The sequence below is a fragment of the Mobula birostris genome, chromosome 25, assembly GCF_030028105.1.
Source record: "Mobula birostris isolate sMobBir1 chromosome 25, sMobBir1.hap1, whole genome shotgun sequence".
In the NCBI taxonomy this organism is placed as follows: Eukaryota; Metazoa; Chordata; class Chondrichthyes; order Myliobatiformes; family Myliobatidae; genus Mobula; species Mobula birostris.
Window position 1 is genome coordinate 34,983,220 of NC_092394.1, and position 14,768 is coordinate 34,997,987.

General features: G+C 40.3%; 1 protein-coding gene across 1 annotated transcript in view; it reads right to left on the reverse strand.

Annotated features, from left to right (window-relative positions):
* Window positions 1-2,299: 2,299 nt before the first annotated feature.
* The window catches only part of caln1 (calneuron 1), a 452,672-nt gene continuing 440,203 nt past the window's right edge, over window positions 2,300-14,768 (reverse strand). The window contains exon 6 of the mRNA XM_072243140.1: window positions 2,300-2,427. Coding sequence (XP_072099241.1) covers window positions 2,300-2,427 — 128 coding nt within the window. The remainder of the gene's footprint in view (window positions 2,428-14,768) is intronic.

The following is a 14,768-nucleotide window of genomic DNA, read 5'->3' on the forward strand; positions in this document are numbered from 1 at the left end:
TCATTTGTGGAGCTGGTGGCCATGTTATCTGTTGTCCGCATGGAGGAATATTCACTGTGTTTTGGAAGAATGAAGACAGAGTCTGTATGGTATTTATTCAGGTTTTGGATGAATTAACGTTTATTTTCTATCACTGACCAGTGGGCTTTTGTCCTTCCTATGGACATTGGCAGCAGAATACCAGGATGGTTATCATGATTTTAAATGTTTTTGTGGTGCTCGAAGAATGGGAGCTTGGTGTCCGTGAATACTATCAATATATATGCTCTGTGAGCCAACTAATGATGATTCCAGTGAACAAGCGTAATAGGCATAGAACATAGTAATGAATGGATCTTCTAAGTACCATGTCTACAAATGAGTATACACATTTATAAAGATACCAAGGCCCAATAATCAATTATTGCTCCAAAAGGTATCACTACCAGGAAATGAGTAAATCAATGATCACTGTTCCATCTAAGCTGCACGGGTGTGAGTGTGCTCAGTAACTGAGATGCTCCCATGCACTTCACCTTTGTTGCCACACAGCTGGAATTTTCTTTTCTATAATTGGGGTGGCATGGTAGCATAGTGGTTAGCACAATGCCTTACAGTACCAACAAGCCAGGTTCAATTCCCTCCACTGCCTGTAAGGAGTTTGTACGTTCTCCCTGTGACCACACGTATTTCCTCTTGGTGGTCCATTTTCCTCCTACAGTCCAAAGACGTATCGATTGGCTGGGTAATTGGTCATTGTAAATTGTTCCATGATTAAGCTAGGGTTAAATTGGGGATTGTTGGGTGGCATGGTTCAAAGGGCTGGAAGGGCTTACTCCATACTGTATCTCCAAAAAATTAATATTTTTGAAATTATACTAACATAATTTGAAATTTATGTTAATATAATTGTGAAATATACTGTAATTAATTATGTTGATGACTATAATCCATAAATTTTCTAAATAATAAACATTCCACAACCTTTAATTTAAAACAGGTTAGAGCAATGTATTTACATTGTCAGTTCTTCAAGTTTCAATTCCATTACAAATTGTAACAATAAACACAGAATGGAAGTCAGTAGCTCATTGGTAATAAACCGCTGGCTTGCAGAATGCCGACACCATCTAGTCAAAGCAGTTTATTTTTGTCATTGTGTCTCTCAGTTGTTTAGACTGCCTGACTTTGGTTACTTGTGTTGTGAATTGTCATTTCTGTTTGTTTGATTATGCATATTACAAAAAAAATTGCCATGAAGTTTTCAAGCCATGTAAACATTTCCTGCTCAGAGTAATGGTTGATCCATGCAGCTGTCAAAAAAAAATATGGGGAATGTTGTCAATGATTGAGTATGGCACAAGATAAATTTAATAGTGATTGATTCTGTACTGGAAATAAATAATTTTACATTTACTGCTTGTTTATTTAGTTAGCTTGAACTAGGGGCACTGTTTTGTTTGCACATGTCACTGATAACAGCACTGATATTAGCAGCAGCACCATAAAGTAAATCAGGTAATACTGATCTTTCTGGAGGCAACTCGAGCTATTGCTAAACACTGGCACTGTTTTAGGCAGTAAAGAAACATACTCTCCTTTGTGAATCAGATGAAACGACACATTTTCGCTCAGTTTTTAGCTCCACCAGGTTCACGATTGCATCAATGGAGGATAGTGGTTGTCCAGTTCTATCCACTGGCAGGCGTCCAAGTCATGACATGAATGATGCCACAAATCATTACTTCAATCTTTGTATCACTCCCAACATTAGTCTACGGTCTCCTCAGCACCAGAAACTTGAATTGTATCTATTGCTTCTCCTGGTAGTTCACTATTGGAAAACATGCACCAGATACACTCGCAATCCAAACTTCAACAGAAATTGGCTGGAGGCCATTATGAAGCTTAATTTTCATTTGTGGAATAATGTTGGAGAAAAAGTTTACATCAACACTCCATAGTTACACTGACTGTATCTCTAACTTTGGAGAAAAATCCCAGGATCATGATGGATCCCACCTCCCTCATTCTGCTACTCCCATCTAATGCTATAATTCAGAACTTCTGTATCTTATTGCATTATCAAAAGCAAGTCTTTTAATAATTCAGCCCTTTTATAAAAGAATGATCCCTGTCTGTGGGATCGCGTATTTGTAGAGTTAAAAGGAATCACTTCCATTTGGGCTCCGTGTTCCTGGTATAAATATGTTCCTCTATTTACATTTCACTGTGTTCCCAATCCAGGAGTCCGCTGGAGTTTACCCAGTGTTGCAATAATGTGCTGCCAGCTCACACCAGCAGTTGGTGAATTAGGAAGTTACTCCATGCCATTCCTGAGTATCTGATTGGCTGCGATCAACATGACACTTATGATGAAAGCCACTCCAAACGCACAGATCAGGCTCTTCCTCACACACGTCTGTCTATTCTTCTTTTGCGAATGCACTGTCAGGAGAAAAGAAGAAAGCTGTGAGGACCGGACAATTTTATCAGAGTCAAAAATAAATGACAATTACCAGAAATTCAAAGAAATAAAACAGAAAACTGCTAAATACTGAACAAGATCTGTGGAGTGAGAAAGTGGGTTAACATTTGTTCAGTGATCTTTCATCAAACATTTTAAGTGGCAGAGAAGGGGTAAAGACAGCTTGAACAAAGAGAGTGTCTGTGATAGAGTGGAGACCAAAAGACACTGAATGGCACGAGTGGTGCAATGCCACTGGATGCGACAGGCTGGTAGAGGTTCATTTATCACAGGTGATTACTCTAAAGGGGATGTAAATGATGAATGAAAACTGAGATAAAGAGTAAAAGGAAAAACACAATACCAATCCCATGCCATTTTCTGAATACAACGTATAGTAATAGGCATCCGTTAGTCTCGTTAGACCATGGATTTGCACCTTGGAAGGTTTTCAGGGCGCAGGCCTGGGCAAGGTTGTATGGAAGACCGGCAGTTGCCCATGCTGCAAGTCTCCCCTCTCCACGCCACCGATGTTGTCCAAGGGAAGGGCATGAGGACCCATACAGCTTGGCATCGATGTCGTCGCAGAGCAATGTGTGGTTAAGTGCCTTGCTCAAGGACACAACGCGCTGCCTCAGCCAAGGCTAGAACTAGCGACCTTCAGATCACTAGCCTTAACCACTTGGCCACGCGCCAACACTATAGTAATACCCAGTTAATCCCTGTTAATCTCTGTTACTTTGTTTAGAAATACAGCACAGAATAGACCCTTCCAGCTCTTCAAGCCATGCCACCAAACAATCCCCCAATTTAATCCTAGCCTAGTCAGGGGACAATTTACAATGAGCAATTAACCAACCAACCAGTACATCTTTGGACCGTGGGAGGAAACCAGAGCACCCAGAAAAATATTCTAGACTTTTGGATGTCATTCCAATTAATGCTCTAAAACTTTTAGTTGAAAATGTCACACAGTACCAGAAAAAATTGTCCATTGAATGTGCAAAATGTAAAGGGAGCACTGGAATGAGGGCTCTGGTGTGTTGAAGCGTGGGCAGGAACCAGCACCTCGGGGAGCCAGATGCCAAGCTATCAGGATTTGTGACCACAGGGCAGATTGTTAAGGTTCTACAGAATCACTGCTTCTGTGTCACTGTAACAAAAACAGACAATTACATTCAGTCCTTTGTGGGTGCAGTCCTGGCTTTGTGCAGGTTGTTGTAAAAACCCCTGGATATCATCAGCTACAACCAGAATCACATAATAAGTGTACTGCCTGGTGATGAGGAAATGAGCCAAACAGCTACAATAGATCCCTGGCTTTGACCCATTCTACACTGAGCTAGAGCCATTAAATGAGGCAGTAAATTGTCTGCTTGCTTTGATGCTCATTAATGATCTCAAATCTGTATTTTGAAAGAGAAAAATGTGGTTCCATGCAATGGCTTTCCATTATATATCCCCTAATCAACATTATAAAACCCTCTGGTCATTATCTAATGTGGGAGTCTGCTATGCATAGGTTACTGTTCCCTTTCTTGCGTTACAGCAGTTACTAAAATTTATCTCATTGGCTCTAAAGCATTTGCGATATACTGAGGGTGCAAATTAGCACAATGTAAGTGCATGTTTTTGATTAAGTGAAAAGAACGTAAAGTTATTAATTGGAAATGTTCATCTCTCACAGATGCTGGCTGGCCTGCAGAATATTTTCAGCATTTTCTGTTTTGATTTGGTGCTGCCTGCTCTGGTGCCTCTGGATTCCGCAGATCCAGAGTGAACTCAATTGAAATGCTTCAGATGGTTACAAAGAGTTTCCACCCATGTTAGAGAATTGGGCTTGAATGTGATCATCTAGCAGTTGAATAATGTGACAACAGCTATGATGTCAGCTAGAAAGAATGATTGTTTAAATAAAAAAGAAAAATTGGGTCCACTTACATCCCTCCATTTAACTCACAGATTCTGCTCTATGCTTGGTTCTAATAAGGTAGGAATTCCACAGCCTCATTCTACATGATCGAGAAGTAAACTGAGACTTATTTTGGCTTCAACAAGCTCCAACCTCTAATTCAATTTAAGTGAAAGATCTTGGGGCTAAATATTATTAAGGCAATAACAGTCTTCTATTTTGTTGAAGGTAGAACGGTAAGCTTTTAGAAACTAGACACACTCATTGTTTTATCACAAAGGGGCAGTACCAGTAAATTAAAGTCTGTCACGAGCCTTGTGGCTCATCAGGCCGGTGCTTATGCCAGTTTCCATGTTGTGAAGCGACTGAGAGTATGAGACGCGCCCCCCCCACCCCCACCCCAGATAGGACACCAGTCTATGGCGAGGTTAACCCCCAGCATTTTTGCCGGTACCCATTCTCGGCTGGATAGACTGGAGCATTGTGTGGTTAAGTGCCTTGCTCAAGGACCAGTCAAGGCTCGAATCCACGACCTTCAGATTGCTAGTCCAATGCCCTAACCACTTGGTGACGTGCCACACAGTACCAGTAAATAAGTTCATCTTATTTCAAGAGCAGAGCTGAGCTCCTTAACTTGTCCAGTTTCTAAAGGGGAGAATATTTTATATTTATTTAAATTTTTAATCAAGAACGTAACAAAACAAGCTTCCACTTTATTTTCAAACAATTGCAAGACTAAAGTGGATATCAATAGTGTGTAATGCCACACTTGAAATCCATTGCTATTAAGAAATGGATGTTGTCAAGTTCCAGAATTCATTGCAAAATAACAACTTCTCAGGATTGAAGACAACTTGTTTTCAGTCCTGTACTGTAACTTCTGAGGTGGCCAGTGAGACCAAGTGTAAAGCCCTGAATTTCTATGCTTCAGTGAAAGAGTTGGAGCCTGGTCTCCGAAGGGACACAAACACATTTGTCAACTGCATACTGCAGCCTGGTTTCTGAGGTTTGGTATGGGAGTGCACTTGGCACAGAAAAAAAAAAACACAGATTAAATGAATACCTTGCACAGTGCACATAGCGAGAAATATGTTTATAAATAGTACAAAAGTTCTGAGAGTTCAGTTCTGTAATGGGAAATGTAAGAGGGAGCTAGAAAAGATAAGAAACATGATGAAAGGAGTAGATGACTGGTGTTATATTCTCTTGACCAGCCTCCCATCTATGTAATCATGTGCTCATCATTCTTGTATACACCGACCTGCATCGAGTTCTGGGCTAGTAATGCTGCAGTTGAAAAATTCTCATCTATTTCTCAACTCTCTCATAAACTTTACCCTCCCTGACCTTGGCGTTCACTCTTATCTAAAAAGGTCTATTAGATGAGTGCTGCATGAATAACTTGTGCCTATTAATCCAATGCCATTGGAATATGCTACCTCACTGCCAACAAGAAAATTTCTCTGCATGTTCTGGATGTACAAAACTCTATTTTTCTGATAAATGCACAGTCAGTGGAGAATAAATGTGTACCTACAATAATACACAAACTCATTGAGATTCAATCAAGTATTGCTCAAGATATGTTTTAAATTCCTCAGCCTACATGACTATAACCACTTCAGATCACCTCCATCTCTTATACATAGGCTATTGTAATTGCTGAATCATGCCATTAGCAGCACTGACGAAGCATCTTCGACCAGAAATACAGACTTTGTTTCTCTTCCTACATCATTTTCTGTCTTTATAATCATATTATCTCTCCTTAGCAACACGCAAAATGCTGGAGGAGCTCAGCAGGTCAAACAGCATCTACGAATGGGAATAAACATTCAAAATATTAGGCTGAGACCCAAAAAGGAAGGGGGAAGAAGCCATAATGAGAAGAAAGGGTGAGGGGAAGGAGGACATGCTGGCAGGTAATAGGTAGGGGAGGAGGCATGAAGTGAGAAGCTGGGAGGTGATACGTGGAGAAGGTAAAGGGCCTAAGAAGACGAAATCTCAGTGGAGAGGAGCACAGATGATGGGAGAAAGTGGAGGAGGGTTACCAGAGGGAGATGTTGAGCAGGTGAAGAAAAGGTAAGGGGGTAAGAGGGGAGCTTGCCTTAATTCTGGAATTCCCTCCATAAAACACCCCTCATTTCCTCCATTACTTCTATTTCTTCTTTAAGGCATCATTAAAAATCAAAAGATTTTTGGCCAAGCTTTCAGTCAACTACTCAAACCTTTCATTATTTCAATTGTCAATATTTTTTCTGTAAATGCTCTTTCAAAGCACCTTGAGCAATTGTCCTTTGTTAAAAGTATGGCAGCAGTGTAAGTGATTGTTGTTGATTTTTCAGTGAATGCACAGGCAGCTTGGTTAATGAAGAGTTCAATAGGATTATTAAACAATAGATTTATCTCCCAATAGGAACCTTGTTGAGGGGAAAAGTGGAAGGAAATTAAACAGTGGAATGAGGGGGCTAATTAAGTTTTAATGGATGTAAAGGTTCTTGGTAAACCAAGAGAGGAGAATTGCATTACTAACTTTGCAAGCAAAACAGATAACTTTCCTTAATTATTGCTGGTGGAGTTTAAAGACTTTCGAAAAGGAGATGAACTCAGTAAGCTGACCTTTGTAACATAAGGAATATATTCATCACCACGTCTACTGTTCTGTTCATGTTAATATTGAAGCTTCCTGCATTTTGGGAGGGGATTCCTAACATGGCCTGGTTACCAATTGAATTTAAAACAAGAGGGTGAATCATTAAATGATTTAAGTCAGGGTCCAATGACATTAGGAAAACCCATTGCAATCTACAGTTATCAACGGTCCTGTTAGTCAGTGATGACAATCTGACCAATAGCCGTAAAAGGGATTAGTGCTGTTCATTTTATTTTTGATCTTAAAGAACCAGTGCAGTAAAACTCGCATAACCCTCACTATACGACTGCTCAGAAATCCCAATGACTCAGCACCTGGCTCAATTTCCCATTTTCCTTTTAAACACATCAGGCCTTTAAACTCACAGGGGCCTTGCTTAATCGGGGCAGTTGAACCCGATGTTTGGACAGAGATTTAAGCGCAGGGCTGAATCAGAAAGGTTGGGTACAGGCATGAATCAAGGTGGTGGGGTCCTGGCCCAAGGTAATCAAATCTGATGTTTGGACATCAATTTAGGCGCTGGGCTGGTTGAAAAGATCAGGGTGTTGGGGCCCGTTCAGATCGCTGATCCATGACTTGGCTCTGCGCTGAACTATGGGACTCTCTTTGCAGTCTCTAGTTCAGAATGCTGTTTGCTTGTGGTTATTGTTTGCACGATTTGTTTATTTATTTTCTCTGCACATTGGGTATTCGATGGTCTTCTATTTTTAATGTGTTCTTTTGGGTTTCGTTGTTCTTGGCTGCCTGTTAGGAGACAAATTTCAAGGTTGTAGAATGCATACATACTTTGATAATACATATGCTTTGAACTTTGAACTTCTCATGCTCTCTTTAAGCGCACCTAGTGCTACTTCCAGTGCTCTGTTAGGACTCTTTCCCTACACTCTCTGGGAACTAGTTTCCTGTCCACTTAAACTCTCCTGGTTTTGCTCCCTACATTTACTTTAAACTAATTCACTGAAAAATTCATAATACTGTTATGTATCATCTAAAAAAAGTGATTTATCTCCATTGCATCATCATCCCTGAGGCCTGACATGGTTATTCTGTCAGAAACCTCAAAGCATGTGGTCATGGTAGAACTGATAGTGCCTTGGGAAGACTGGATTGAGGAAGGGTTTGGATGTAAGGAAGCCAAATACCATGAGCTGGTAGAGCAGTGCCTGAGAAAGGGGTGGAGGGCACAATGTGGGCCTATAGAACTAGGGTGCAGAGACTATGCAGAACCTACCCTCTCCTTGGTTTTAGTGGAACTGCAAAGAAAAGAGCCAACAGGGCTGTCACAGAGGCTGCTGAGCAAGCCTCCAGATGGCTATGGAGCAAGAGTGTGACCCGTGCACCAATGCTGCTGGGACACAAGCCAGGGCTTGATCAACACTGGGTGGATCGCCTGGGTGAGAGTGGCGATGTTAAAAGACCCAAAACACACAATGACCTAAGGTTACATCACTGATGATGTGTCCCAGTGTATCCTAGGATGTACCTCAGCACCATAGATGTATGAGGTATTACAATGCAGAAAATCTGTCTGTATGACCCCAGTAAAGTGCCAAGGGTGGTGAATAATCAGAGATTTAAACTATTAATCTTTTAGCTCCATTAAACTTGAACTGTACTTTGCCTTCCACTTTACAACAAATTTCATGCCATATAAGACACGTTTATTATACTTATTATGGTAACTATTCACATTAGTGGAGGCATGGTAAAATTGAAGGGAATAAGTTCCGTATTCTTGCTTATTTCCCGGCAGTCTGTAGCCTGGGACCATCAGCAGTCATATCTTTGTTGACCACTTAATGGCACTTACTGTCACTTCAGGAATGCATGTTTGCTAGTTGCTAATAAAGGATCAAAATAAGGGATTTGACTCCTTCAAACAATCACTTCGTTGGAGCTGAGGTGTGTCACACAAGTGTAACAACTCTGAGGTTGCAATTGTTTTGTTTTGATTGTGGATTAGTATTTTTGTCACTACAAGCCTGATTCTGAATCTGAATTCTGAACCTTCAATGTTTGCATCTTTGAGCCCCTTCAGCAGAGTTGCTATCCAACTCCATTCACATCAGTTCACCCTGCTCCTCACCCCCAAGTCACTTTCCATCCTGAGTTAAAACTTTCAACTCTTGATCAGCAACATACTATCACTGGGAGACTGCCTATTTAATTTGGTCATTATCTCTTGCTGGTAGTACCACGTGTACAGAACCAGTAGGCATGCTATGATTATCAGCAAAACCAGATATCGGCCCCTAAGTGTTCACAAGCTGTATTTCCCAACTTCTGACCTTTCAGCAGATGTCCACAACAATGAAAGCACAAAGATCTCACATGGCTCAGAAACCCCATTCCCCCTTACCTAATTAAAAATGAATTTGCAACATCAGGTTGGCAATTTTTTCATGGATTCACAAATAGCTTTATGAGTACAATACCATTGTGCTGCTGAGTTAGGGTTGCAGAGGTCACGGTGCTAAATAAACAGGTCAGCATCCAACAGCTGAAACTTTTATCTTTCCCTTGAGGCCCTGGCTTTAAATAAACCACAATTGCTACTATATAAGACAGTTGAATGAGAGATCCGAAGCTCTGTTGTAATATTTCTGTATTTTAGCTATTGCCAAATTGTCTTCATGAATGCACTGAGACAATAATATGACAAAAGAAGAAAGGTTTATTGACAAGATAACATCCTTGAATTATTTACACACATAGAGTCTTTCAGCTGACAGACTGAATTCCTGTGACAATGTTACATTGTTAAGAAGCAGACACACCACATGACTTTTCTGTCTAAACAGAATCACAGCTTGAAGACACACATGGACACTCAAGAAAATAACAATTCCATGCTAAAGGATATGTTACACTTTGCTGCCCTTCTCGTAAAGCAAATATCATTTATATATACATGTAATCAAACATTTATAAATATGATCTAGTCCCAATGGAGTTTTTAATTTCCTTTTGGCATTTTGGACCTTCGTTCTGGATGTAAGATGGATAAAGATTTTCCTACTTAGTCAGAATTCCTTGAAACTCATACTTTCTGAAATCTACATTGGATTCAACTGAACCAATACTTTATGCTTCACCATCCTGAGAAACACACACACAATGCTGGAGGAACTCAGCAGGTAAGGCAGTGTCTGTGGAGTGGAATAAAGAGCCAATATTTTAGGCTGAGATCCTTTATCAGGACTGCAGCATCCTGTGTTTATGATTTGCTTCACCACCCTGACTTGGTTTATCTCTAGCAGTTCATCTACATGAACTTTGTGGAATCCATCACCAATGTCAAACAAGTATCTACAAATCTTTACTGTGGCTCTTACCTCCCACTTTAATAAACTTAACTTGAAAGTTGGATTGGACCATAAGATGATAATATAACCCAGGAGCAGAATTATGTCCATTGTGTCTGCCCTGCCATTCCATCATGGCTGATTTATTGCTTTCTCTTAACCCCATTCTCTTCTCTTCAGATGAAGGGCCTCAACCTGAAACATCTTCTGTCTGTTTCCCTCCACTGAAGCTGTCTGAATTCCTCCAGTTTCATGTCTTTTGCTCCCGATTCCAGTATTTCCAGTCTCCTGTGTCTAATCAACTCGTTACAGTGTTCTGAGTGAACATTGGAGGAAAGTCACATTGCATCTCTCTACTGTCTTGGAGCTGTATGTTTCTCTCCATAACTGATATGCTTAGTAATCAAGAACCAACAAACTTCTGCTTCAAGTATATCCAATGACTTGGCCTCCACAGCCATCTGTGACAATGAATTCCACAGACTCACCACCCTCTGAATAATAAAAAAAATGCCTTTTCACATCTGCTTGGAAGAAATATCCTTTTATTCTGAGATTGTGCCCTCTAGTCCTCTGATGGATAGTCACTGCTTTTTAGCCAAGGAGCCTTGTTTTTTCCACAAAGCTCAGCCTTCTAAATGCAGCAGCTGACTCTTTTGAAGATCAAAATGTTGTTTTTGAAGTTTAACTTCCAACTAATATTGTTTGTTTAGCTGCTTGCTGTAAATGTGAGTCAGTCTTCAATACATAAAATGTAAACTGCAGGCAGTAATCAGTTTGAATATGAAAGGACAGCTTTGCAAAAATACATTATCTATGACACAGGGTGCCCCACAGCACCTGGTCTAACTACTTAAGAGATGCAGTGTAAGATAATGGGTTATTTAATTCGGTTTGTTTCAAACTAGACACCACTGGCTGAGTTGTTTGGCTCAAGGAAGCTTGCAGACCAGATAGATAATATTACTTAGCATATGAACAGCTGATCTATTAATAAGATGGAAGATTTGAGTACTCAGGGAGTCAGCTTCATGGCATTAATCATGGGTACCTGGGATCTCTGTCTCCAGAAGCTTTTAGACAGTTCGTGTTAAAAAGTATCTGAAAGAATATTACACATATGACATTTCGACATGGCAAAAAAAAGTATAAATTTAGAGAGCAGTTCAGGCTTTTTAAGAATGTTCTAGGAAGATGAAGAAGAATGAAAGAAACACGGAGTGAATCTGATTCCATTCCTCTACCTTTGATTTCTGTGACAGACAATTGGTTCGTCTGTAACTTGTGGGTATGTCTGTTTAGCTTATAGGAATTGCAACTGTGTTTTGGAAGTGCTTTGTTTGTTAGAAATGGTGTGCAATTTTAAAGTCTTTTATAAGACGGAAATCCTCTGAGAGTTTTAAAATTGTTTTAAGAATGCTTGAATTTAAATGTGTATCACTGAAAATAAATTAACTGTGTTTATATAACTCTGTTAGATGGAAGTATCTTCTCCTTGGTCGGGAGGGGACACCCACCACTTAACTAGTGGGTATTGGCAGCTAAACTTGCTGTGGAGAATAAAGAGGGAAATGAACTAGTCTTTGAAAATTGGGTGGTTACAGTATAAACTCCTTTTATTGATGGTACCTGTGGCTATTTATATCAGTTAGGGTTTCAGGTCTTAACTTGAGTTTTCAACTTCAAGGTCTGCAAACCCGATACCATCACAATCCTATACTCTCCCACTACTGGAATAATCCTCTCTTCATCCACTAAATCTTTCTGTATTTGATAGGTTTTAATGAGATCCCCCTCATTCTACTAAACTCCAGAGAGTACGGGCCCAGAAACATCAAACACTCCTCATTTGTTGACCATTTTTCATAAGGTCAACGTATCATTTTCATAAATCTTCTCCAGTACATCTTCCTTCAGATATGGGGTTCAGAGCAGCTCACAATGCTCCAAATGTGGTCCGACCAACTGCTTATAAAGCTTCAGCTTTACATCTTTCCTTTGATTCTTGTCCTCTCAAAATCAATGCTAACATTGCATTTAACACACATAGAAGTTGCTGGTGAACGCAGCAGGCCAGGCAGCATCTCTAGGAAGAGGTACAGTCGATGTTTCGGGCCAAGACCCTTCGTCAGGACTAACTGAAGGAAGAGCTAGTAAGAAATTTGAAAGTGGGAGGGGGAGGGGGAGATCCGAAATGATAGGAGAAGACAGGAGGGGGAGGGATGGAGCCAAGAGCTGGACAGGTGATTGGCAAAGGGGATATGAGAGGATCATGGGACAGGAGGGAGAAAAAGGAGAGAGAGAGAAAAAGAATGGGTGTATATAAATAAGTAACGGATGGGGTACGAGGGGGAGGTGGGGCATTAGCGGAAGTTTGAGAAGTCAGTGTTCATGCCATCAGGTTGGAGGCTACCCAGACGGAATATAAGGTGTTGTTCCTCCAACCTGAGTGTGGTTTCACCTTTACAGTAGAGGAGGCTGTGGATAGAAATATCAGAATGGGAATGGGACGTGGACTTTGCTAACTACTGACACAACCTGCAAGTTAACCTTTAGAGAATCCTGCACTAGGACTCCCAAGTCCCCTTGCACCTTTGATTTCTCATATCTCTTCCCATTTAGAGAATAGTTTGTCTTTATTCTTTCAACCAAAGTGCACGACCATACACTTGCCTAGGCCGTATTCCATCTACCACATTTTTTTCCCCGTTCTCCCAACCAAAGTCCTTCTGCATACTCTGTTTCCTCAACACTATCTATCCCTCCACCTGCCTTTGTATCAAACTTGGCTACAATCCACCAATTTTGTCATTCATATCATTAACATATAACAAAAAAAGAAGTACATTTTAAAAAGACCCCCAGTGAACATTACTAGTGAGTAGCAGCCAATCAACAAACACCCATTTAATTCCCGTTCTTTGCCTTCTGCCAGAGGATAGGAGTCCATAGCCAGTCTTCTGGCCCTGATATAGACTCCTCTCTTGTTTAACAGTCTCATGTGCAGCACCTTATCAAAGGTCTTCTGAAAATTGTAGTAGACAACATGCACAGACTCTCCTTTATCCACTTTGCTTATAGTTCCAACAGATTTAGCAGGTAAAATTTTCCCTGAAGAAAATCATACTGATTTCGGCCTATTTTATCACCTGCATCCAAGTACCCGAAAACCTCATCCTTAATTATGGACTCTAACATCTTGCCAACCACTGAAATCAGGCCAATAGGCCTATAATTTTCACTTTTTGCCTCCCTCCCTTCTTTCCCTCCCTCCCATTTGTGATTTTCCATTTCACTGGAACCATTCCAAAATCTAGTGATTCTTGAAAGATCACTATTAATACTTCCATAATCGTTTTAGTGATCTCTTTCAGAACCTTTAGATTTAGTATGTCCAGCCCAGCTTCCTTATCCACTTCCAGACCTTTCCAATTACTGAGCAGAATATCGACTACACTTAACTCCTGCCCCTGACTCTTGCTTTTCTTGAAATGGTAATTTTTTTCAAATTAGTGTTATGCTGACATTTTTAATTAACTGCGTAGGTTCATCTCCAGAAGATAATTTTGGTTGAACAAAGTTCAAGTGTTTTTGAAATCATTTCTTCATCCGGAGTTCTGTTGTTTTATACCCTGTGGCATGTACAAAGTTTTTCTATACTGCAGCACAAGGAGACTGTATAACAAATGTTTCATGCTGAATTTTGAATATCCATGAAACTTCTTGAAACTTTGTCAACCATTCTGACAAACCTCTCAACTTTTCCATTTGAAACAGAATACTTTGAAATTTATAATTATTCCATTGCAGAAAATCTGCTAATGTAGCAGAATGCCCAACAGTAACAGGGATATCGAGGGGCAGACAGGGAAACAGATCCTGGAAAGGTGTAATAATAACAGAGTTGTCGTGATGGGAAATTTTAATTTCGCAAATATCGATTGGCATCTCCCTAGAGCAAGGGGTTTAGATGGGGTGGAGTTTGTTAGGTGTGTTCAGGAAGGTTTCTTGATACAATATGTAGATAAGGCTACAAGAGAAGAAGCTGTAGTTGAACTGGTATTGGGAAATGAACCTGGTCAGGTGTCAGATCTCTCAGCGAGAGAGCGTTTTGGAGATAGTGATCACAATTCTATCTCCTTTACTACGGCATTGGAGAGAGATAGGAACAGACAAGTTAGAAAAGCGTTTAATTGGAGTAAGGGGAATTATGAGGCTATCAGGCAGGAAATTGGAAGCTTAAATTGAGAACAGATGTTCTCAGGGAAAATTACGGAAGAAATGTGGCAAATGTTCAGGGGATATTTGTGTGGAGTTCTGCGTAGGTACGTTCCAATGAGACAGGGAAGTTATGGTAGAGTACAGGAACCGTGGTGTACAAAGGCTGTAATAAACCTAGTCATGAAGATAAGAAAAGCTTACAAAAAGTTCAGAGAGCTAGGTAATGTTAGA